Source organism: Serinus canaria, chromosome 1 (genome assembly GCF_022539315.1).
Source record: "Serinus canaria isolate serCan28SL12 chromosome 1, serCan2020, whole genome shotgun sequence".
NCBI lineage: Eukaryota > Metazoa > Chordata > Aves > Passeriformes > Fringillidae > Serinus > Serinus canaria.
In genome coordinates this window covers 51472758-51499077 of record NC_066313.1, presented here as the reverse complement: position 1 = coordinate 51499077, position 26320 = coordinate 51472758, and the positions used below count along the sequence as shown (strand labels likewise).

Genomic DNA, 26320 nt, shown 5'->3' with positions numbered 1-26320 from the left:
TGGGTCACAAAATGAATGCCAACTACCTGACCTTTTTCAGCTATGTTGACCCTTAATTCCTCTCTGTTCGGTTTACAAAGTTTCCTGGTTCTGCCCAATTCCCCAAGATGATTTTGAATCCTATTTCCACCCTTTAACATGTTTGCAACTCACCTGTCTCAACATGAAACAACAGTCTCTTTTTCCCTCCTGTAGATCCTGCCTGAAACAGTTACAAAACCTTGTGCATATGTACCCGGCAATCCAACAATCTCTGTTTATGCTCTTTATATTCTGAAACCCTCAATAAAAATAAAAAAAGAAAGAAAAAGACACACAGTCATTTGTTTTTGTTTTTGTTTTTGTTTTTTAAAAACAAAGCATATTTTTATTGCAAGGACTGGTAAGAAAATACAGAATAGTAAAACTTCAGACCCTCTTTCCCACAGGGACATGCACCTATGGCATGTTTGAAAAGTGTTTGTGCTGTGAAAGTAATCTCTATTTATATAGAGTTTTAAACCTGATTTGTAATTATATTTAAGACAGTGCTGAGAAAATGGGAAGACCCATCCAATGCTTTAAGAACAATTCTTTTCCTCTCTGGCTTGTTTTTCATTTTTACATTAGGAGAAGCAGGATTTGAACCCTTGTTAGAAACAGCTCTATATTTCAGTCAATGAAAAGAAGTAGTTAGTTCATGTTGTTTAGCAAAGTATTTCCCTTTCTTTCAGTTTCTAAATTCAACTATAAAACTGCCTACATCAGAGTCCGAAGCTGGACAACACAGCGCTCTGGAACTGCATCCAGTGCACCAAAGCTGTTGATTCCTACTGTCTTGACTCTAAAAAGTCAGGGGTGAATCTGATATCCACAGGGATGAAGTTACTCCAAGCTTTGGTAAAGATGTTAAAGCAAAAAAACAGTTGTCCAGTACTTTGATTTCTCATTGAAGTAAAGAGGGGAACTAAAACCAATGCAAAAAATAAATACAAATTTAAGTTACAAATTTTCTTAGTTCAGGTCCTGTCATTTATTCATATGATGGCAAATACAAGCCCACTTGAAGGCCATTTTTCCACCTTTGTAATTTAAACTTTTAGCTGCATTTTAAGCAACCAGCAAGCTGGGGCTAAGTTATGCAACAATCTCTCTCTGTTCAGCTACACTGGAGTCACACCAGTGCTAGTTCTGCTCAGTCATGACAAGGTAAATACCACCTTTGCTCACACTGGCTTAAATTCTTCACTCTGTCAGAGGAAAGAGACAGAAAACTGCCCAACTCTAAGGAACTCCCTGGGATCCAGCAAGGTATCTTGGATAACTGCCTTTATGGATTTCAATTGGAATGGAAAGGTTCCTGGTGACTCAAAGGACTTTGTCCCAAACAGGAATATCTGTAAACATAATGATAACTCATAGATCTCTTGTGCAAGAAAAAGGGGAAAGGGGTTCATATGGAACAAAAGAGAAAAATCAAAGAGAGCAGTAAAAATGTGCATCAAAAGGATGCAATACCTCAAAGCAAGTGAAAATCTTTGTAAAAGACCTTCCAGAGAGTTGAAGCAGGTGAAAAAACAAAGCGTTTTTGGTTCCAGGAGATGCCATGAATCCTAAATACAAAGTGTTCTCACAGTGACACGACACAACACAATTCAAATTCTGACCACAGAGTTCCTTATGCCATTGCTAATTTAATTTAGACACAAATTAATATTTGGCAGCTCTGAAAATACTCTTGCTTCATGTGGTCTAAAAGTAATAAAGTTTGAAAGAGTGAAAAGTATGAAATTTGGTTCCTAGCAAAGAGTCACAGAGAAACTCTTTTAGACTCTGCAAATTACAATTTTACATTATTTCACTAAATGCTGTGTGCAAACAAGCCAGCTCATTATAGTGGCACAGATTATTTCCATAACTAGAAATAACTGGTGACCTGAAAAAAATCCACAATCCATACAACCCAACACTGAGCTGAGTTGCAATTGTCTTATGAGCTGAAGGAATACTTCTCTTAAACACTGAAGCTGTTGATGAAATGAGTCAGTCCCTCTCTTGGCTGGGGAGGAGGAACATTTCCCCCTCTACCAAGAGTCAGAGCTTCAGATGTACTGCTCCTCATCCGCTCCGTTCATGAGCAATGACCACTTGCTCCCTTCCTCCTGGATGAAACCATTGCGTCTCGGCAGCCGGTCTGAAGCCAAGGAGGAGAGGGACACTTGGCTTGTCTGGTCCCAAGGAGATGGTTTGGAAGAGTCCCTCCTCCTATCATCCATTCCAATGTGAACACTGATTTGAGAAGGAGTGAGTGGCTTCATGCGGCCTTGAGCTTGTGCTTCGTAGCTTTCTGTGTCTGGCTTCTTGTAACTAAGAAGAGAAAGAGAAAAGATATTAGCAACAAGAGGTCAAAGTGTAGAAGCATCTGGCACTGGAACAAATCAGAAACTTCTGATAACCTAAACGTATTGAAAGTGTTTATATAGAAAAAATAACTTTATAGATTAATTATAAATGTTTAAATTAAATTTCCTATCTAATAGCTCCCAAACAATTAATTTAAAATGTGTGGTGCCAAGACTGCAAGGGTCTCAAAAATCAGTTACAGAATACTAATTTTTATTACTACTTGAATTTTGAGCATGCCAATTCTCTCAATCCAAGACAAGCATAAAAGGTCAAGGGGGGATGATGGAGAAATGCAGAATACTCCTCAAGATGTTTCTGGTCTGAGTTTTCAGTCATTCAAGACCACATACCACTGATTGAGCACTCTTCTGTTGCATTTAGGGATATGGTTTAGTGGTGGACTTGGTGGTGCCAGGTTGAACATTGGACTTAATGATCTTAAAGGTCTTTTCCAACCTAGATGATTCTATGATTCCATGCACTTCAGCCATGAAAGTGTTAAATAGCTAAGAGTACTCATCACACGGCTTTAAAACATTTAAATAATAAAACAGAGGGGCTCTCAAAGTGGGGTTCTTTAATAAAAATTATGAGTTTGCTGAATTATTAGAAGGTTCATAGAAGACAATTGCAGGTAAATGGATTCAATGACACAAAAACCACTTTCTGATTCAATGCATACCAAGTCAAACCCCAGAATAGCAAGTATGTGTGGTCTTCTTCACATATATATGCACCATAGTGTTCTTTGGAACCTGAAGTTCTATTCACCTCATCTGAAGCTTCAAGAAAGATTGTTGTCCTAAAATGTATACTGTAATACAGTAGTCTGTAATACATAAGTCTGAAGCCAAATATTTTTTAGGGGGTTCTCAATATCTACCTAGAATGGTGTGTGACACTTAATGCAATCGGCACAAGGTCAAGAGAAATGGAGAATTAAGGAATCCAGTTATAGAAATTTCTCATCCTTTGGATAACTATACACTGAAAACTTTTAGGATGAAAATCCTGTAGTGATAGGGGTGACTCTGCAAACAGCCATGTATATATGTCATTTGTATTTATATTGTGGTCTCATTGAGCATTTTCAGGATTAGAAACATGATGTAGTAACAGATTTTCCATATTTGGAAAATTAGTTTATACTATACTGCACTGTACTATACTAGAATGTACAGAAGACCCCAGCTACAGTAAAAATATGTGAGGGTTTGGACCAATTTCACACACCATAAAAAGTCTTATTCTTAAAAGGTGTTTGCTTTCTATGCTGTTAAAAAGAGGTCCACTGTAACTGCCAAAAAGGGTATCCAAAAAAATGTAGCATTAAAATTAATAGAAGTTGAAAAATCTTGTTGCAGATCAGAAACTGGTTTACTTTCAAAAGAATAAAGAGAGATGCCTTATTGGCAGCAAGGTGCAAAAGAATAAATGCACTGCTTCCCTGTTTCTCTCTGGCTAACTTAAATAGACAAAAATAAAACCCAACAGGTACAAACATTTTTTTTTCAAAAAATCTATTGTTACATTATGGAGAATTATCTTTCAAACTAGTTCAGTTGATATTCACAGCAAAACCTCCTAACCATTACTTTACTTGGTATTGAACTAGATCTCCACCATTTGGGCCCAGGTGACATCCAGTCACACTTTTAGCTGCTAGTTAAAGCATCCTGCATATTGTCTTAGCCCAGGTAAGTTCATAATAGTGACACCTGTCTCTTTTGGAGCTAAGGATCAGACAGAGCAATCCCAAGCTAATGGACTTTCAGGTACTTTTAGATGTAGAAAGCCCAAAGGGGTGTCTCACTTGAGTCCCAGCCTCAGTACTGCCACAGCTCCCCAGCTGAGAAACACAAGACAACTTGCCATTTCAGCTGCAGTGAAGACAGCAGGACAGACACAGAAGAAGCTGCCATTGCAGCTGACCCCATCCAAGGCTGAAGCACGAGGCCAAGAGGCATGAACACACCTAGCAAAAAAACATATGGACATGAGCCAGAGCTGCTCATCCCAGCACAGGCATTTCCACCCCTGCATAGCACAGAAGGGATCAGCAGTTCTGCAGCACAACCTGCTGAGACCTCCAGAAACACAACTAGATCAATATATGTATTTACTCACTCATTTCTGAACACGTCCCTTCCATTGCCAGGCATGACCTTTGCACCCATACAGGTACAAGGCTGCAGCCACAGGGCAAGACTATTTGTCCCTTCCACATATTCTGCACATATGAAACACAGCAAAGGCAGCGGAAAGGCATGGCAGTAGTAAAGGAAAAGGAGGGAGAAGTTACTCATAAACAAAACAAGAAATACCTGAAGTAAGTTTTAAGTAGGAATTTAAAGCATGAGAAAATATCTGACAGAGGCATAAAGAATACAAGCAGTAGGAGAGAAAATGTGTGATTCAGGGCAAATAAAAGAGGGAGCACCCAAAAGTATGATGGCACATCTGATTAGAGCTGGGTTTGAATATACAGGAACTAATCCCCAAGTACTGTTAATGAAGTAAGAGCAGAGTTTTAATTCAGTCTTGAAGTATTTATTCCTAAGAGGCAAGCAAAAAAAAAAAATGTCTTGATTTCGCCCTCCTCCTACCAAGTTTTAAATAATCTAGGAACCTGTTTTTTGTTCCTTGAGCAGGTAATCAATCCTATAAGAGGTACCACAGAGATCAACTGTGCTGTCTTTGACAAGCTGAGCTCTTGCAGTCACATACCTGCTGCTATGGGTATTCCAAGCAGGTTATAAATTAAGGCAAGAATCAGATTTATTCGTATTCTTCGAACTGTTCTCTTGGATAAGTGAATACTGGCAACTACATCCAGCAAATCATTCTGCAAAACAGAAGAGCACTGAGAGTTTTCCACATGCAGTCTTCAGAAAACTAAACCAAAATGAGGAGTGTGAGTGATAAAAGAGGACAGGCCAAAACTGTAGTGCTCACTCGGATAAGAACAACATCTGCAGCTTCAATGGCAACATCAGTGCCTGTTCCAATTGCAATTCCAACATCGGCCTTGGCTAGCGCAGGGGAATCGTTGACTCCATCACCAACCATTGCAACCTTCTTCTTTTCATTTTGGAGCTCCTGGACCTTTGCAACCTTGTGAGAAGGAAGAACCTCCGCAAAGACTTTTTTGATCCCAACCTACGCACAAAGAAAGACACCCCATGTTGGTGATGTGCTTCCTGCTGGAAGGAAGAGCTGTTTGCTCTTCTAGGTGAAGGGCAAACAGGAATATCAACCGAACTGATTCTGGTGAAGTCAACACTTGCAAGCTACACAGAAAACTGAAGAGCAACACACTTTTGGCATAAGAACAGGATTGATAACAGCACCCTCCTGCAGAGCTGCTGGCAAACCATACTCTGCCCTTCACATCATGCCCTGCATTGCTTCTGGAGCTCCACTGTCCCAGCAATAAAGATTTGTCTTTGAAATACCTTCAGGAATGCTGACTCCACCACTTCCCTTGGTCCTGCTGACCACTCTATTGCTGATACAGGCCAGGGTGCCATTGGCCTTCTTGCCCTCCTGGGCACAGCTGGCTCACGTTCAGCTGCTGCCAAGCAGCACCCCCAGGTCCTTTTCTGCTGAGCAGCTTTTCAGCCACTCTGCCCCAAGCCTGCAGTACTGCAGGGGCTGTTGTGACTCAGGTGCAGGACTTGATACTTCACCCTTTTGAGCCTCACACAACTGGCCTCAGCCCATCAATCTAGGCTGTGCAGATCCCTCTGCAGAGCCTTCAAGCAGATAATGCAACACACAAACCATGTATGATCAAGCAGTTATAGCAGGGGAAACACACAGACAACAAGTATGTGCAGGGAGAATATAAAAATAAAGCAGATGGCTGGCTAAATGCATCTACCATCCACATGATAACTTATGTGGAGTTGCCAGCAATGGTTCTAGTGTTGTAGTTGTAAAACAGATTACTGTATTAGATAGTGCTGGGATAATGCCCTTTGTTGGGCTGCCTCACCAGGCAGAAGCAGCTTTTTACCACAGAAGATAGGAGCTCTCCTTTAACCTTTTAAAAACCAACATTTTATAACATTTTTAAAACTGCTTACAATTTCTTTCAATTGGAAAGTACATTCCAAAATTTCAAAGAAAATGTAGGTTGACACAAACTAAGCTTGTTTAAAAAGTTCATCTGTGTTCCTGGAACCATAAATTCAAGCTTATTTCTGAAAGACTTTTTTCCCTTGACAAAGAAAATTGGGTGGGAAGGCACTTTATCATAACTGCACACAAAAACAAAAGCGTGAAAGCCAATAGGAGGAGGATTAAAGCATCACATGGAGAAACCAAACAGACCTCCGAGCACAGAAGAGTGTGCATACCACAGTGCTGGCTGAGTATGCCAGCATGGCCACTGTGGTATGGCCATACTGAGGAAAGCAAAGTGGCACATGGTAAGATTAGAAGTAGACCAACACAAAGGAAAAGAGGGAAAGGAAGATCAAGAGGGTGGAAACATAGCAAGGTAGAGAGATAATCTGACTTTTCATTTATAGTTTGCCATGGGGAAAAATATAAACCCAACCTCCTTTAGACTGCTATGCTTCTTAGCAATAATTCATATTGTTATGTTACCCTTTAGGGTAACAACAAATCCACACTGTGGATTGCCTAACTGTAACCAGGACTGGGTCTTCAAGGAACTTTCCTTCATCACTAAGCAAACAGGTCTGCCTTTCAGTGCAGGGAAACAGGAGGCTTCCGCTCAGCAACCAATTACTGCAAGAAACTCCACCACTTTGGAAAAGTATCGACTGCATGTCTACAGTGGATCTTAACACAGCCACTGGCCTCTACTATGCCATAGGACTTGACCTGATTTTCAGTCCAGTTCAAGAAAAATTTGTCTTTATTTAATATATCCAGGGAAACTGCTGTTTCAGGGGAACTGAAGCTCCTGCTTCAAATTCACCAGGGCAAACAGGAGTTCTGGAACCTCATCATGTAGCTTTTTGAACCACAGAGAAGCAGATACCTGAGTAGCAATGGCTTTTGCTGTTTTCCTGTTGTCCCCTGTTATGAGCACCACGTCTATCCCCATGCTCTGCAGTGTGTGCACAGCAAGGGCTGCCTCCTGCTTGACAGTGTCTGCTATGGCGATCATTCCACACAGCACACCTGCACCAATGGAAACACCCTCCGTCAGAGAGAGCTGTGGGAGGCAAAGAGGCACCAAGAGAACACAGCTCCCCCTCCATCCCACTGGGGCAGCTTGTGAAATAACACATTCTGAGCAATGTTGACACTCGTGTCTGCAGCTTTCTCACTTATGGTCTCTTCTTATCATTTGCCTGTTTCAGATATTTAGGGATCAGGAAGACGAGAGGAGAGTAGCTTTTAAACAAGCCTGACTTCTATGTTTTATGGTATGGACAAATATGATAGTGGGTCAGAGAAAGTGTTGGTATTTGTGCCCAGGTCAGATGTTAAAGCCACTCCTTCAAGAGGAAGCATACAGAGTCTGGTTTTATGTCCCCTAGTCTTTCAGGGTTGGATCTCTACTAGAATTAATTACTTTAATTGAGAAGTCTTGCATCTGCTTTCCAGTACATTGGCTCAAAGGTGCATCCATACTTCCTTCACAAGCAAATGCCTTTCAAAATTGCTCTCTAGGGGCACCAAGGATATTTGTTCAGTAAATGAATCATTGGCCTCATTTCAAGATCACAGGCACGCTGGCAATCTGTCACCATTGTACATTTCTCATATCAAGGTCTTGTCTGGGATCTCTTTCTGCGTGGTAAAGAACAGAACGCCTGTACTGACAAAACTCTTTTAGTCTAAGCTATTATACTTGACTGATCTTATGAATCATCATGTTTATTCATGCATGTTTATTTATGCATGTTCTGAAACTAGTGATGTGATAGGTTGGTCCATGATCCTTAACTGACGTAAATTAAGGATTGGACATGGCACCATATTGTCACTGCTTGTTTGAACAATGATTCTAGACAACAGGAGGTTCAGAAATTAATTCTGAAATTAAAACCTACTCAACAAAACCTTATAAACAGTGTTATGTGGTAAAAGATTCTTTTAAGAACACCTTGATAATTCACAGTTCACAAGCAGTTTGCACTAAAAGATTAGTAGTTTCTTGACACTAAGCCAGTGATCAACTGCTTCAGATTGTTTTCATCTGTTCTGCAGTAGGATTGACTCATATTTGTTAAGTCACTCCAAGGAGGAGCGGTTACCATCTATAGCCACCAGTATGGCAGTCTGTCCTTTCATTTCATGGTTTGTCATTGCATCGTTGACATCATTTGCAATATTCAAGCCATTGCGTCGCATCCACTCACGATTTCCGATCAACACCGAGTATTTCTGAGAAGCTGATGGACCTTTGTGCACAGACAAAAAGAAAAATGAGCATCTCAAAAGCAGTGTACACAAGCAGAGATGTTTGAGGAAGATAGTTAGTCAGAGGCACTGCCTGAAGACAGCTTGATAAAAGTTTTCTCTTTCAAGATCCAGTCTGTGCCTCTTCACACACAAAACTGCGTCATGGACTTAATGGCAGCATTTTCTCGTGTTTGCATTTGTCAGCTGGCATTGTTTCTCTGAATTAGCACAGTACACACATTTAGCTAATGCCATCCTGCTTTGTCCTCACAACTAACGCCTTTCAAATATAAAAGCTATTTCTGACAAGAAAAAAGTAGTGGAGTTCTAACAAACAATGCAACTCATTATGAATCCAATCCAACTTCACAAGAACCATATAAGCAGGTGAGAAAATATTACATTAACACCATTCACAAATGGCACAGTTCTGATGATTGAAGTCCTCATTCTATTTAATTCTTCTAATAGCTTTCTCAAAAAGGTCAAGAGCGCCACAGCCTTCTGAAGAGAATTGATGAGCTCCTTAAGGAAGGCTTTAAATACCTTTTCTTTCTCTCCTACACTACAAAATAGCAAAGTGGCATCCAGAGAGTCTGAAACAAACCTGAATTTTATTGGCCTAATCAAAACTATCAGGCACTAAAATAAGTTTTCTGATATAGCACATTTTGTTTTGCATCTGCTAAATAGGTTTGAGTCTGTTTTTTTTTTTTCTTAAGTGCCTTGAGAGGTATATGAACAGGAAACAAAAGGTCCAAGTTAATATGGAACTAAAGCATAGGATGTAAAAGTTGCAGTAATATGTTAAAAGTAACTGCTTTAAATGGGAAGATAATGCAAACTTTGCTGCCTGCTGGACCATTCTTCTGTCCAAAAGGAATATTGCTGGGTATGCTTTATTGTCCAGGTATTGTATGGAATTTTCAAGTACCCATCACTGTACCTAATTCCCAATTAAGCTTCTGAATTGCATAGAGAGATCAAGAGTTGTGGAGAGAGCTTCAATTTTCGTTGAAACACATTTTTGTCCCTCCTGTTCTTTGCCTTCTTCTGCCCCATATCCACCTTTCTCTGGTACATAGCCTGGTAGGTGGATGGTGCTGTTGGTTCGTTCTCCCTCACACTGCGGCTGGCACAGGGGCAGCACAGAGCAGATAATCACTTACCTTGTGATTCCAAGAGCGTGATAACTCCAGTATCTCCCAGAGGAGCACTGCTGTCCCCCCTCCTGTTAGCATCCAGCTTATTGGGACCTTCCTCAGCTGTGCCAAGGATGACCTCAACTCCTCCGACCTTGCAGCTGATACCACAGCCTGGGACTGCCTGGAAGTCGGTGCAGTATCCCAGGCTCTCAGTGCCAAGCTCCTGAAGAGGAGAGCACATCATCAATCTGTGCTGCCCACGTGGGGTACAAATATTAGATAACTCTTTCCAAAAAGAGGCCTTATTCCTCCCCTTGGCAATGACTGACCAACTGAAAACTAGGCTGGAATATCAGTAGCACAGAACTAAAAATAAGGATGCTGTGGCTGTGCTGCGGCTTAGACTTCTAAAAATGGGGCAGCCATACAGATCACAGCCAGGTCTCAGCCCTAGCAACAGCAAACCATAAGGAACAGCTTTTTCTGCTAGTTCAAGGATGAAAAAACTAGATTGGTAGTTCATGACTTCAGCCAAGACTAGGAACAAAAAGAAATATTTCAACATTAAGCCACTCAGCTTACAAATGGTGCAACTCGTAATTAACCTCACAGACAACTGCCTGTGGTGGATCAGAGCTTTTTGTAGATATGTAAGAGTACAGTGAAAAACTGTATCTAATTCCTGGAGGGATCTGTCTGGATGTTAGGGAAACTGGGTTTTTCTGTTGAGCTAGGGAGAGAAGCCAGTGAGTACCTTCAAGATGAGATAAAGGGATTATAGGGACCCTACAAGTTACAAAAAAATTGAGAAAACATTAATTTGTAAACAAGTTATTCTGGGTTGTCTCTGAAAGTTGGAACTATATGTACCTCTCAGTGATCTTAAAATACAGGGATGACCAGGCAGGAGGCAAGAACATCAGCCAACACTATAGCATTACAATTCAAATAAGCCTTGACCCAGTAATAACTTCTGCATGGGATGACTACAGAACTGTCATGGTACTAAAACAAATTTTAAATTAAAAATGTAAAATACAAGGAAGGCAATTGGTTTGTTGCTTATATTCTCTTTTTCCTTCTAAATGTATGGTTTTACTTCAAAATTTTATCACTGAAAGATCTAGCAAATTTCATATATTTTTAAAACTATTTTTCCCTAAATCAATTAATGATTTTTCTTAGCAGACATTAATTGTTTATTTACATAGCTACCTGTTTTCACTGTGACTTGTGTTTTACTTCTCCCTGAAGCTTGAGGAACACGTGACATATATAAATGACCTCTACGGATATGTAAAATTTGCAAAGACTTGAGTAATTGATCAATTCATTTGTGAAACTCACAAATATTCCAGTTCAATATTCAAGCTTTAAAGTCTTTTGCCTAATATATTCAGATGAGCAAGTGATTAATAGAAGTGACTATAGTCAGATAATATGAAATGTCATCACACACATTTGCTTCATGATGTTATTTTAAGTATAAGTATTCCTCCTGCATATATTCCTTATTTTCTCATCAGTTCAAGATAAATTTAGCAAGATCTTCCTTCAGAACTTCACATTGTTACCAGAAAAGCACAGCTTAGATAAATACACTGTCTGGTAATGTCCAGAGCAAGATGTACAACCATGCACTCTCCCATATTTCCAGTCTCTTACTGTTCAGGCAGGCCCTTTCCTCTGGAACCTGATCATTTTATACAACATTGCTGCATTTTCACTGATGCCTTCAGGCCCTGGATGAAATAGGAAGGCTAAGTACCTCTTTGCAATATTTAGTGACAGCCATTCCTAAAGGATGCTCGCTGCTGGCTTCTGCTGTACCAACAACAGCCAGTACCTTCTTCAGGGGGAGCACAGCTGTGTCTCCCATCAAAAGCACCCTCGTGACTTTAGGAACTCCATAGGTGATGGTCCCAGTTTTATCAAACATCACCGTCTTGATCTGCAAGAAAGAAACACAGTTACTGCCTAAGCCCTGCAAGTGCAGGGATGCTGGTATGTTTATGGCACATAAATACAGTCAAGACTTTAATAAACAGTTGACTATATCCAAACAAAGACAGAATAAATCTACAGAAGCAGAGATTCCTCTAGGTACCTTGAATTATCTGTACAGCAGGTCTCCTTATGCTTTCTGATTAATTCCTCATAAAGCTACAAGATCATCCTGTGCCCATGTCAGGATCCCAGACAACAGTGTTATTGTAGGATTGAGATACACACACAAAGAACAGAACATGCATTCACATGCAGGAGCCATGTAAGGGCACCTTAATCACTTTTACCACAAGGTATGTGATGCAAAGAGGGTTTTTTTGAATGCAGTTCTAAACCATCAACAATAACACTGAGGAAAGAGGACTCAGGAAGTGATATGGTCATAGAGAAGATGTAAAGGGTGAAAGAAGTTCAAGAAACAATAACCTAAGCAAAATTGATGCCATGCTATTCACCAAATTCAGCCATCACATGCCAGCCAGGCCAATGGGTCTTGAGGAATCAGAAACGAACCAAAAAACACAGCCCCACATATACTGGAACTCAAAGATAAAGTAAATTCTAATCCTGAAAATAAACACGGCAGAGAGAAACACAAACCCCACAAGCTTAGCAAAGTAGGCACTTATTCCATATCCAGCTATTTCAACATACCAACCTTGCAGAATCACACAGGTCACCTAATTTTCAAAGCCCTGACCATAGCCTTGCTTGGATCCAAAAGGTAAAAACTTCCAGCATTAATTAGCAGTCTTTTTTATATTTTCCCAGAGTCTTGGGAAAACTTATGATCAAGTAGTAACAAGAATTATCAGTCTGATTAACTTGCTGTTACCATCCTCCTCCCTTAAAATGTTCTGCATATGTCTAATACAGCCTATCACAGCATGGTTTTGATTCATTTTCTTATCAGCAGCTGTGGACACGTCAAACCTCTTTCTCCTTCAACCTCTTCCTCCTCTTTCCATAATTTTTGTGTCTTTGAAGGTTTTTTCTGCCTCCCTTCTGTCTTTCTTGTCTATACACTAAAACAACTTCAAATATGTTTTTTTCCTTGAATTTTACACTTTAAACAACTGATCATGAACAATATGCATTTCACAACAGGTCTCAGAGGAAAGAAAAAAAAAATCAGTGGATTATTGGCTCTTTTGCAGAAGAGGATTAGCATGAAGAGAATTGCCATGAAGAGGATTAGCAACCTTACAGTCATGAGATTGTAAGGTATGTTGGCTCTCAACACTTTGCTGTGACTGCTTTGAAGAAGGTTCAGTTTCTCTTCTTATTGAGTGGCAATCAATTAAATGGGAAAAAAAAAAAAAAAAAAAAAAAAAGAACAACTTTCCACTGTCTTTCTTTGGACATGCAGGATTTCCCTGGGAATTATATTTCATATAGCAATATCTAGGAATGCTATAAAAGTACAGAATGAACTATTAACCTGATGTGCCATTTCCAGGGGTTTTCCACCTTTGATGAGAATTCCATTCTGCGCAGCCACTCCTGTGCCCACCATTACAGCTGTGGGGGTAGCCAGGCCTAAAGAGCAAGGGCATGCAATGCTCAGCACAGTGATTGAGGTTTGAAATGCAAACCTTAATATTATTTCAGCCTTTGAAATGTTTTTGCTCTGATTCTGCAGGAAGAGGTAAGAGAAGGGGGAAAAAAATTAAGAAAGATATGCAATGTAAGATTGCTGACAGCAGATAACATAGGTGTACAATCAATCACGGTCCTTTCAGAAAACACATTTATCCAGAACACTTCAGTACAGGAAATCAATCTATTATTGTTACTGTAATGCTAAAGAGAGGTCAATCTTAAGAATTGTTTATGGCAGTATTTTCTGGATTTCTTGCTGCTCAAGCATACAAATGTTTGTTCCTGCTCTGAGTCTCCAAGATGTCAACATAACTTGTGGGAATTTCCTTTTGAAGCTTAGCAAAGGAGAACGCTATTTCCAGATACACAGATCTCCCCCAGTTGCTGAGCATAGCAAATACAAATCCTAAAGATAACAGAAGCTCAGCTTCTTTCTCAAGCCAAAACCACTATCTGCCATCAGAAAAGGAATGCCTACAAAAATTTCAGACATAACAGGAATGGCTCAGCTCCTTGCAATGCAGCTATAGATCATGTTTAGTCCAGAAATGCTGTCAATAATTTCCATTTGTAAGAACCCCGTGCAGAACTAAGGGGTAAATGCAAAAATATATTTATACCTGCAGAGAGATTTTAAACAGCATAATTATCTGCTCTGTGTAGAAAATACCATGATTTACAGAAGTATTTACAGAATATTCTGGGTTGGAAGGGACTTGCAAGGATCATCAAGTCCAACTCTTAAAGTAAAAGGTCCATACAAAGACTGAACCCACAACTTTGGTGTTATTATTATTAACCAACTGAGCTCCTCTCAGGGTGATTATAACATCAAACCCTACATAGAAAAAGCATGTTAATTACATTGGAAGATATCCCAACACAAAAATCCAGTTATAATAATAAAACTACTTACAGGAAAATATTTTTTAATAATATCAAAGTTTACAAAACCAATTGTGATCCATGCTATCAATGTCACAGTTGAAATTATGATGATAAATGGAACAAAGTATCCACTAAATTTATCTGCCAGTTGCTGGATGGGTGCCTACAAAAAATAAACCCAGTTATTTGCATGTTTGTGGTCAAAACACATAAATATTCAGAGTTCATGAAAATACACAATAGTTCTGGAAAAACATGGTTTGCTGAAGTGCATAAGTATCAAAACATAGAATCTTTTTATTATTCAATCAAAATCTGTGAACAAGGTTTTATTCTCCATTATTTTTACCTTCGACATTTGAGCTTCTTCCACCAATTTCACAATCTGTGCCAGAGTGGTATCACTACCAACATGGGTTGCATTAACAAGTAGTGACCCATATGCATTTATAGAACCAGCAATCACTGTGCTCCCAGGCTTTTTAATGACTGGCATAGGTTCCCCTGGAAAGAAAAGGTAAGAATAAATGAGCTGATACCCCTAACAGCATAATCTCTTAGCACACAGCTCATTCTATGTTAGCAAAATTGGTAGGCTAAGCAATAATGACCAGAAATCACATACTGGGTATCTCTGTCTGGTGAAGACATGGATAGGTAGTGCTATATTTTTATAAACCTTTTCATAGGATTAGTTTCAAAGGAAATGCTGTTTCCTTGATCATAACTTTTTAGTAAACCATCCCTCAAAAAGGAAAGGAACAAATTGGTTGGAAAAGGTATTTCTGGAATTTCTCCATTAACACCTTGCATAGCAATGGAAGTTTGAGAAATCTGTTTTTATCTCCATGACCCTGAGTTTTCAAAGACCAGAAGGTTTTTATGTGGAAAAGCTCCTGTTCTCCTGCTACCTCTGCATGAATACCAGCTCTAGAATATATTTATTTTCTCTATTTTTAGTGGTAGTGATAACAACTACTGATTCCCTGAAGCTAAAGGTGTCCCTGTTCCCAACAAGAACAGGTAATCCAATGCCAATGCAAAATTTTATATCTTTTACTTTATTTATAAGAATTGTACAATGCATTGAGTCCTTACTATATTTACAAAATAAAATGAAAATTTCAGAAGATGTAAAAAAGTCCGGTGACCCTTAATAAACATGAAATTTTGAGGCTTTCTTTTTCCCTCCTTGCTCATTGAGAGAGCCCTGTCACACAAACTCCAGCATCTCATCAATATTTCCACATCATCCTTTAGAACTTTTTTCTGAGAAGGTGCCATCTCTACAAATACATTCCAGGGGAAACTCCAGCCAGATCACTGGAATAATGACAATACTGTTATGACTCTACCTATCCTATCAGTAGGTTAGTAAGTGGCCAGACTGAGAGAAAACCTTCTGTTTTTTAGGGTGTGCACAGATGCAGGATTTGAATTCAAGCTTACAAAGCCACAGCATCCATTAAGGTGGGCAGCTATTCAGACAGCAGTGTTTGGGTTGGGTCTGCCCTCTTTTCTTAAAGAATGAGTTCCAGATTTCACTTCTTTGTGTAAGATAAGGGAAGTTACCAGTAATGAGAGACTCATCTGCCATAGAACTGCCATCAATGACCTTTCCATCCACTGGGAACTTTCCACCAGGAACAACTTTTATAATATCACCCCTCTGAACCAGTTCAACAGGTACTTGCTCCTCCCTGTAAAAGACACAAGCAGAACAGGCAGGTTACTTGTGCTATCAGCTTTCAGGTTAACTGGATCAAGCCTAGTCTGACCCAGGCAGGCTGAAGGGATTTTGATTCATAAATACACACCTGACAATAGAGTGGCCAGGTCCAAGAGTCACCACAGTGGCTTCTGTGGCTTGAAGAGACATGAGCTTAGCAAGAGCTTCTGAGGTCTTACCCTAAAAACAGAGATTAATGCTTAAGATACATGGAGATATATAAATCCTGATATGTACTTAATGCAATGAACTCTAAAACCTTTCATATTACAGATTACACCAGAAACAGCTGACTCAAAATCCCTCTGAATAGTTTATCTTACTCCTATCCTAAATAGTCGACACTTGTGTGAAGATGAGTTACCTTGGCTATGTGCTCCAGCCATCTGCCGAGTGCAATGAACACAAACAACATGGGAGGAGTGTCGAAGAAAGTGACAGGGCTTTTCTCTGCCTTTTCAAGGATTGCTACGAGCAGGATCACGCAGGAATACACATAAGCAATCGTTGTGGCCAGTACGATGAGCACATCCATATTGGCCATCTTGTGCCTCAGGGACTTGTAGGCTTGCACGTAAAAATACCATCCACCAAGGAACTGTTGGTGTGAGCAGGGACAGACTCACATTGAGATCAGCAACCACACAGTACAGAATACTGCCCAGAGCGGAATTAAAACCATGCAGGACATAAGGGAAGGCATCGCTGACCCCAGCAAATTTTATACAATATCAGGTCTTTTAGGAGACTGACTCCATTGACATCCTCTCATTCACGCTTCCTAGTTCTCAAAACCAGCAAATATCATCCTTTTCCTCAGCAATGCAAAGTAAACAAGGCATAGAAAATGGCAGGATTTACCTACAGTTACCCAATTAGTTTACAGATGATCAGGTATCTCTTTATTTTAATATTATCTGCTCCACTTGGAAACTATCTGATGCAACTTTGACAGGAGGAAGAGCTATGAATTGAATAAATACTAAAAAGATAAAAAAGTGCTACTTTGTTCTGCTTAGATGGTACAGACAAGAGGGCAGGCCTAATCCACTCAATCTTTCCATTTCTGTCTTTATCACATCAGATCACATAAACAGGAGATGAATAGAAAGCAAACCCCTGGGAAGCAGTATGGACATACCTGAACAAAAGTGCACAGGATAAAAAAGAGAAGATTCAAAATAGATAATCCAGGAATGAGGTTCTGTTCCAGCACCTTAGACCCATGGTCTTCACCATTTGGTATTTGCATATAAATCATTATGACTACAACAGGGATACCAAACACTAGGCTATACAAAAAAGATTTCCTCCACCTGAAAAAGAAAAACTGTAAATCCATGGGTTTTTTACACCCCACTCAGGCCCAGCTGTGCTGGTAGTGCAGGGCTGGGGTTATTAGCATTGTACTAACACACAGCTTTGGGATATTTGCAAAGATCCAGTATTTTGGAACAACTTCAGTGTCTGCAACATGTTTAACTGGTATAGACTTCTGGCAGTTAAAAATTAAAACTAATGAAAGCAACAAAAGTACTTGAACCAAATGGTGAATGATAAAACTAAATATGCTTCACACAAGAATAATCAAATTAACTGGGAAGAGTGCTGGGGGGAGTAGAATTACAAGATATGATCTAGACATGTTCTTTAGTGAGAGAGAAAAGAAATACTTACTGCTGTATTTCCTTTTTATGACTCAGGTTATGTGCATTTGGAGCTCTTTTAGTCACAGAAGCATGAAAGCCAATTTCCTTTTCATTGAAATGGAAGGAAAGATAAGTTGGTTCTGATGAAGCTACCCATATTACTTACAACATATTTAAATTATACTACTTTTAGAAGAAATGTCAGAAAAGGACACTGTTCCATGTTTAATACATTCCAACCCTTTATTTACTTTTAGATTATGCCAAAATGAGAGGATATTTCAGTCAGTAGTCAAAATCTGGACTGCAAAGGACTTCTGATACCTATACATGAACAGAGTGTATAGATGCAGTAAGTGTCCAAGTTCTTAGGCATGGGGAGCTTCCACTGAGAGGTAGAATCCTATTGCACTCCTCCTAAAGAAAAATATATGCCCTTTAACCCCTCTGGAATAATCAGGAGGTATGGGACATACCACAAAGAAAGTTAAAATGCACAAGCCACTGGGAGCTTGACAACCTTGTGAGCAAGTTCCTAACGCTACAGTTTAAAAATACACCTGAAGTTGAAAATCAAAGTGTCTAAAGTTAGTTTAAACCTGTAGGACAACAAACTGCAGGGCAAAGCAGCCCAGAAACAAAAACAAGCAAAACTCCAGCTTTGAGTCACTTGGGTGAGTTACTGCAGTAGAACCATGCCTCCTGCCCAAACACCCTAAAAACCCAAAGCACACTTGCAAGAACAATACACTTGAACTTCCTACCTGCATCATTAAATGCTTCTGTGGCAAAGTATGTTTTAGAGAACTACTCTGCCAGCCTGAACAGTCTACTAGTTAACATGTTAATAACTGCAGCTGCATCATTTCTGTGGTCTAGCAGCTCTTTTCTGAGTAAATACTCTAGAGCATGGAAGGCAAACATTCCCTGGTGTCCTCCTGACTGCTCACTGCACGCACCTCACACAGTATGATCTCCTCCCTTTTGGTGGGACAAAAAAGAAAAAGGTTTTGTCCACATCTGGGCCATCATAACAGTACATTTTATGATCTGTGTGATTCTGGTAACCCAGGATTTTTTCACTTAATATCAGGCTGAATCACAAGCTGTATCCATTCAAAAAGATGTAGGGATAGATGCAAGTGTGTACAGAGATATGTAATGCTTGTGGCATGAGCTGTGGCAAAACTTCTTTTACAGCCTTTGTCACTGTCAAGAGAAAGTACTTTTTTCTGAATTAGCAACACTTTACTGAAATGACTGTGATTCTACACATAGAATTCCAAGAAATGAATATATGATACTTTTGCCAGGTAAAGATAAAAAAAAGGTTCATTTTGTAGTTTTTAGTGAGTGTTTTTCGAGTAACATCTGGGGAGCCTATGCATTCCTGTGGAGTACAGCAGCCTCACCACAAGAGCATAAAAACATGGCAATAACTATGGCACCTATAGAATCAGTGATACCTCTTAAATATCAGCTGCTTGATTTCCTTCTAAGTTTCACCATGTAATTGTCCATACATAAACAATTTCCAAAGCCTACCTTGATTACTTTTATAATATCTCGAGGTCCAATAATTTCAGGATCAAACTGGATGTGAGCTTTGCTAGTTGCAAGTGCAACTGAGGCAGAGAATATGCCATTTGTTCTCATGAGTTTGGATTCAATATTGTGAACACAAGAAGCACAAGTCATCCCTGTAACCTAAAGAAAAAACAATTTTGGGTAGTTAGCAATCCCCCACATTCACCCAGTATTTGTGGGTGTACTTGAGACAAGGCCTCAGCATAAAGTTTTTATAGAGCTGTCTCAAATGATACAAAGCTGAGAACATAACTATCCACTTTTATTATAAAATTGTGCAGGCAGCAGATGTAGTCACAGCCACCCATTTGCATGGTAGCACTCAGACATGCTATTAACTGTAAAAGTATAACTAATATGGTTCTATTAGTTATACTTTTTAGTATAACTAATACTAATAATTTTTAGTATACTAGTTAGTTATGTGTAACTTCTGCATGTGAAGTTACACATGCAGAATTTGCCAGAGCCAAATTCTGCATGTGTAACTTCACCTCTCTTGAATTTTCCTGTGGCTTCAATAAGGCATGTTACCACTTTGTGATCTATTAACACAGCAGCAGACTGATGTTCTCTGTCTTGCAGTAAATATTTGTCAGAGAATAAAAATTAGTATTTGAGGAATCCATCCTTCAATAAGAAATTTACTAACTTCATTGATTTTACCCAAAGCTCCTAGACTTCTGTGCAAAGCCCTTAACATTAGCAATATGTATTTGTTGACAAACTCTCAGTTACTCAGAGTCTGTACTAAAGTGCCCTAATGAAAAATTTCTGTTTCATTTCTGCTTGCTAAGAAAAGTCTAATCTGTACATAGAACTGCCACTTTTTATTTCAGTGCTTTTGGATAGGTCCTTCTAAGACAAGTTGCTTTTGTCTTTTCAGCAATTATTTGAAAAAATAGTGTCTCTAGCCAGAACTGAGCTGCTGAAGCCAAGCTGCTTTGCTCAAGCAAAGCTATTTGCAAGAAAATCAGTCTTCCAGACCCAGCTTTTCCAAAACAAACATGTAATTTCAAATACACATGACTTACAAGAAGCTCCACTTGCCCTTCTGTTGCTGCATTATTTTCCATGATGGTAGCTTCAAAACCCAAATTCTGGATCAGCTGTGCTATTTCAAGAGGCTGTATGAGTTCTGGCTTGTATTTTATCTCTGCTTTACCTGCCATCAGTGCTACCAACACTGAAACAATTCCTGCAGTGGCAATAACAAAAATATTAGATAATGTAGCTCCTTTGAGGGAAAGAAAAATAAAATATTACAAGTGACTGTAACAACTTAGAGGTATTTACAAGCTTAATGATTTCTCTCTGCCTCCTTCTAGTGTTTTTCTATAGTCACAACAGCAAAGTTTTTACAGAGACCCAGCCACACTGAGTCTCCCTTTAGCAATGAGAGGAATTGCAAGATTTACACAGGGAAGGAGGTGAGTTTTGCTGTGATCTAATGAGACAAAAAGGATGTTTGGAAGCAATCTTTACATCCACTGCAGTAAGATCTGCCCTAGACTATTGTAGTTTGGAACGAGCCCCACAGCACAATGCTACACCTTTTTATTTTACTGTTCTCCACCCCTCCTTATTTTTTAATAAATAAAAAGCCCACAGAAATCTACATTAAAATTGAAAATCAAAACATAAAGATCACAAGACAGAAAAAAATTGTTTTGAAGAGCTAATGCTTTTTTTGATTTCTAAATCAAGGCAGTGAGACCACCACTGGGAGTCTGGGAAGAGAGTAATCGATAAGCAAAACCTCCCAAAGTCATGCTGACACAAATGAAATCAGACTTTGCTAAGGCTCATCTGTTAATCTTCTACATGGCCAGAGGAAAGGCAGCCCCAGACTGCAGACTTCTAGACCAGTCAACACCACTGTGCCTTAAGCTTACCCTGGCAGTGGAGCCATACATTTGTTTGCACCTGCTTGTGCAAATATGCCCGAGCATGCCCGAGCTCTCAATGGCCCTGGAGGAGATGGATTGCTTTGTAAACCAACAAGGCCCTGAAAACTAAATGACAACCATTTCTTTGTTCTTGTCTTCAGAGTTATTTGATTTTTTTATCACTTTACAACCTGTTACAAGTATGTTCATCATGTTTGCCCACCAGTGCAATAGGATAGTTAAACAGTGACATAGTTACATTAGCACTGAGAGCATTAAGTCTATTTAACTTCCAGATGTTGTATGACAGCCTCTTCTATTAATTTCATAGAACATCTTTTCCATTCCATCATCCCTTATAAGTAGACTCATTATATGAATCTTAAATTTATTACCATCTTCTTTCTGCAAATTTCTTTCAATGGTAGACACACATGATGCACAGGTCATGCCTGTGATCTGTAAAACACACTTCTCTTCTGTGGCTCCACTGAGCTGGTTTGACCCATCAGGGTGAGGATTGTCTGGAAGAGCATCTGAGGCACTGTCTTGGTGAGGAGGCTCTGGAGCTTGAGGCTGCACAGCAGCTTTGCTGGCATCAGGCTGGCACCTGTGTTCTCCAGGGGCGGTGTCTTGAATAAATGCACAATACACTCAGCTATTCACCTTGTGACTGGATGATGCAAAAGTACAAACAAGTCACATTTATCAACCACACAAACACTCACAGTTGTTTAGAAGGTGACACAATAACCTTAGTCTCTATATGGAGATAATATAGGTTGTTATTATGCTTATAAAAATGCATATTCACCAGTGCCACTTGCATGACCATCTAACTCTACAGAACTAGCTTTCCACCTTCAGATGGCAAATTATTCCCTCCAATTTCAATGCCTAGAGCTGTCAGCTACCTCCACCTGATAAAGACATATTGGTATCTAGAAGGTCCTAATCCAGCACAGAGAATGTAGTCCAGTCATACCCATTCTGTCATTGTTGCCATCTATGCAGGACTCATATCACTTCATCTCAAACAAGGAAAACAACAAGTTTCTCAACAGGTTTCTCTGTATGGCACAGTAATTAAACTGCAAGTACTGCAAAATGAGCATTGGAAGCACCCCAGAGGCCTGAACACAAACAGGCCCCTTGCAAACATTTTTATTCTCTGCCAGATATTGAACAGACACACAACAGCTCCAGCTGTGTTCACAAACTAGCTCCCTTGGGCAGAGGTTTGGGTAAAGGAGCAGGGATTGCCTCCAAAGATGTTAAACACATGGGGGGTCCCTCTTTTTCCAGATGGAGTGGAAGCTCTCCTACCAACAAATTATAAGCCAAACAAATTATAATTAAACACCACAGACAGGGCCCTCCTCATTTGTAGTAGTACCACAGATTCAGAGAGACTAGACCCATGAGAGAAGTGAATAGGATGTGGTTTTGTGATCAAACTTCTTAATTTCAGGTAAACTGCATCAGTATTTCAAAGCAAATATGTTTAGTTGAAGCAGGTGAAAATTGCCACATTCAAAATTTGTGAAAGAGGAGTTTGTGCATCAAAACAACTTTTTAAACATTGAGCACATGTACAAAATGCATACACTGATGCAACTGTGCAAAAGCACAGACATGCAAAAGCAGCTGTTCCCCAAAAAGAGTACCTGCATTTTGCCACTTACCTTGCTTAAAGCAAGGTTTAGTGAAGTAAGGAAGGCAAAAATACTGAAGAAATAAAGGTCAAAGGCTAAAGACATTAAAAATAGGTTTTAGCAAGGTAAAAAGTGGTTTTAAATGAAAGATACTTCACGAAGTTTGTAAGTTTTTTCTGGAACATAAATGTAAACATTTGGTTTGATAGATCTACTTACAGCAGCTTGTAGACATAGCAGGAAACCTACTTCAGGGGATAAGGGGATGAGCCTTTCAAGGGAAAGGCTTTGTACCTCAGGCCTTTTGGCTTCCTAATGTAACTCAGCTCTGCAGTTACTAAGGGCTCAAACACAGTGCCTTACAGCTGAAACCTCTCTCCCTTGCTAAGTGAGGTCAGATCAGGCCAGGCATTCAGAAGAGACAATGTCAATGTGATGCTTTAAGAGTTTCTCTCCACAAAGGAACCTCAGTGCAGACCTTGCATGACCCACTTTGGCACACTACCCACAGAAGAAAAAACACTGTTACCTGTCAGCACAGAGGCATCAAATCCCATGTCTTCTATGGCAGCTCTTAACTCTTCTCCACTAGTGACAGCTGGATCATAGTGAATGGTCCCAGTACTGCCAGCTAGAGAAACTGCTACGTGCTGCACTCCCTGCCTCTGTGATACGGCCCCTTCTATGGACTGTACACAAGAATTGCAGGTCATGCCATCAATCTTAATAACAGCCACAAGTGTCATGCCTTGTGGTGGCTGTCTGACGACATTCCATGTGAAAGCACCTGAGGGAGATGCTGCTTTATTTTCTTCTGAACCACTAAGGAGGCTTACTTTAAAGTTTCCAGGTGGAAGGGATTCAATAGCATGCTGTAAAGCTGACAGGGTGATTAAATCTGGGCTGTACTGTACCACAGCACATTTATGCTCCAAAGACACTTTAATACTTTTTATGCCAGGAAGATCTGATATATTTCCTTCAATGTTTCTGACACAGGACTTGCAATGCATGCCCTCTATCTGTACGGTCACTGTTGCTGTGCTACCCATCTCGGGGGCCAGCGGATCCAGCCCATCACTCTTGAGGCTTGCAGGTGTCTCCCTGGGGTTTGCCTTCTGCAAGCGCTGGAGATCAAGGGTACCCAGCTTCAAAGGGGCTGATTTACTTTTAATGGTGCAGTCATACCCCAGGTCACTGATGTGTCTCTTGAGGTCATCAGGCTGAATGATGTAAGGACGGTAAACAATAATTGCTTCCTGGTTATCAAGTGACACCTTGATTTTTGCTACACCATGCAGTTTCCTAATCTTTCCTTCAATGTTGGTGACACAGGACTGGCATGTCATGCCTTCTACCCGAAGCTTAGCTACTGCTTCTTTCAAGCTTGGCAAATTCACAGTTGCTGTCGTCACCTTCTCTTCTGCTATGTTGGCATCAAAGCCCATGTCCAGAATTTCCTGGCAAATCTGTTCAGGGCTTATTTCTGACTGCTGATACTTGATAACAGCATTGTTCTGTTCAAGGGAGACTTTAATTCTCAAAATGCCATTCACCTTGGAAATTCGGCCTTCTATTGACTGTACACATGATTGGCAAGTCATGCCCACAATGTTGACTACCACAGTATGCTCTTGGGAAGGTGGAGAGGGCATGGTTTCAGAGCTTGCCTCATAGCCCATGTTGTCAAAAGCAAAATTATGTTTCATTGTAGGCTTCAGCTCACAACCAGGAGGAGAATCAACGTTGGACAAAGCCTAAGGAGAAAGTGGAAAAGTAAAAATAAATGCATGCATCCTCAGCCCTGTAAAAGCACCAACAGTCTTCATATGCTCTCAAGCACATATTAGAAGTGCTCTCAAGTTAGTCTATATGGCCAAAACCCTTTCGAACATTGTTTTACACTTTGAATGTATTACCAGTGATTTATGCCCATGATGATGAATCAGGCTTCTGACAGTCTCTTGAGCAGCAATTTAGAAAATATTGACTAGGGATATAAAAGCAGAATTGGCTCAATATTCCTACCCCAACCAAGTAATTTTGAACTTGAGTTCTCTGCAGCCACAGGACACTTCCATCACACAGCCTGAGCTGCTCTTCAGAGCACAGTTACTGGCACAGTGGGTCACAGTAGAGAGCGTGCCTTTCCAAAAAGGTCATAAACTGGCCCAGTTTGGCCAACCTGCTACTTCCCAGGAGGAGTTCAAACCAAAACAAAGAAAACCAAAAAGCCCAAGAAAACAGAATCATGACTTTTCCAGAAGCCTGAAACAAGTTGGCGCAGGGAGGATCAGCTGCATGATATTTGAAGAGCTATTTACACACACACAAAGTCCTGGGCTCTCTGTATTTAATATATAATCCTTTGAACCTAAAATCTGTATCTAACAAAGACTTTGAAAGACACAGAACTGTAAGCAGATATTTTCACTATGGTTTAATTTTACTTACCTACTTAGGTGAGGCACCTAAGACTATAAATTGCTACAGTAACTCACTGATTTAATCCAACATTGATTTTCAGGATGGCCAGTACTGAAATAGTTCACTTCTGGCTGGCCTATCTCTCAGTCAGACCACAGCCTCTGCAATACTGGAACTCTACAGCTGAATGCACTCAATTCAACTGAATTTTTTTTTTTTTTTTTAAGTGCCGATGCTTCTTACAGAACAAGTACTGAAAGCTCCAGTTGCTGGAGCCATGTGATGAGAAAGATTGAAAAGGGCAGGGACAAGTCCCAGATTGTCAGATTTCATGGAAAGAACCTGAAAATTCATGTCCATGATTTAAGGCAACTTTAAATACCAGAGATCCAGATGAAAGCTACTAGGACAAATCAATTCTCTTGCCTGCAAAGCCTTGGACTCCCTGACATTCAATAAAACACCTGATGCTGGGCATTACTGCAGGAAGAGCCTGGAGAAGGGCCCACTGGATCACCCCCAGTATAGCAGATCCTGTTCCTATGACCCGCAAGAAAACTTCTTTCTCAATAACACAGCATGGATGAGAAGCATTCAGGCTGCTTAGTAACACTAGACTGCATTCAGTTCATTTGATGCAGTATTCAAAATTCATTAACTTGATTTTGTTTCACGCTTAGACAGCTTGGGAATAATGAGATCTGGGGCCACAAAACCAGCAAAAACTTAAGACAAAAAACTTGCTTTCAGACTTTTCAATACTTTATTTGTTAGAACAGGAGGAGGAATGAGCAAATTCAACTCTTCAAGATTATGGTGCAGCCCCTCAACTATCCTGACAGTAAACTCTCTCTCCTGCTCCCCCTCTTCTGCCTGGCCTCATGGCTGCACTCCAGGGATGCTGGGGAAGAAGAGTCAGAGGAATATTTTAGTCCCAGCATCCCCTTTTGCCTCCTCCTCCTCCCAACGG

The 26320-nt window shown here is 40.0% G+C and overlaps 1 protein-coding gene across 3 annotated transcripts in view; it reads right to left on the bottom strand.

Moving 5' to 3' along the window:
- Positions 1 to 333: 333 nt before the first annotated feature.
- ATP7B (ATPase copper transporting beta) overlaps positions 334 to 26320 on the bottom strand; it is a 41639-nt gene continuing 15652 nt past the window's right edge. For all 3 annotated transcript variants that reach the window (XM_030234726.2, XM_009102919.4, XM_018908625.3), the window contains exons 2-21: positions 23453 to 24680; positions 21664 to 21900; positions 20414 to 20577; positions 19338 to 19499; positions 17821 to 17897; positions 17285 to 17459; positions 16508 to 16741; positions 16232 to 16323; positions 15987 to 16114; positions 14764 to 14918; positions 14443 to 14577; positions 13366 to 13560; positions 11686 to 11868; positions 9942 to 10140; positions 8625 to 8771; positions 7400 to 7542; positions 5341 to 5544; positions 5113 to 5230; positions 4258 to 4360; positions 334 to 2346 (exon numbers count right to left, since the gene is read on the bottom strand). In XM_030234726.2, the coding sequence (XP_030090586.2) occupies positions 2082 to 2346; positions 4258 to 4360; positions 5113 to 5230; positions 5341 to 5544; positions 7400 to 7542; positions 8625 to 8771; positions 9942 to 10140; positions 11686 to 11868; positions 13366 to 13560; positions 14443 to 14577; positions 14764 to 14918; positions 15987 to 16114; positions 16232 to 16323; positions 16508 to 16741; positions 17285 to 17459; positions 17821 to 17897; positions 19338 to 19499; positions 20414 to 20577; positions 21664 to 21900; positions 23453 to 24680 (4344 nt within the window). In that variant the 3' untranslated portion in view covers positions 334 to 2081. The remainder of the gene's footprint in view (positions 2347 to 4257; positions 4361 to 5112; positions 5231 to 5340; positions 5545 to 7399; positions 7543 to 8624; positions 8772 to 9941; positions 10141 to 11685; positions 11869 to 13365; positions 13561 to 14442; positions 14578 to 14763; positions 14919 to 15986; positions 16115 to 16231; positions 16324 to 16507; positions 16742 to 17284; positions 17460 to 17820; positions 17898 to 19337; positions 19500 to 20413; positions 20578 to 21663; positions 21901 to 23452; positions 24681 to 26320) is intronic.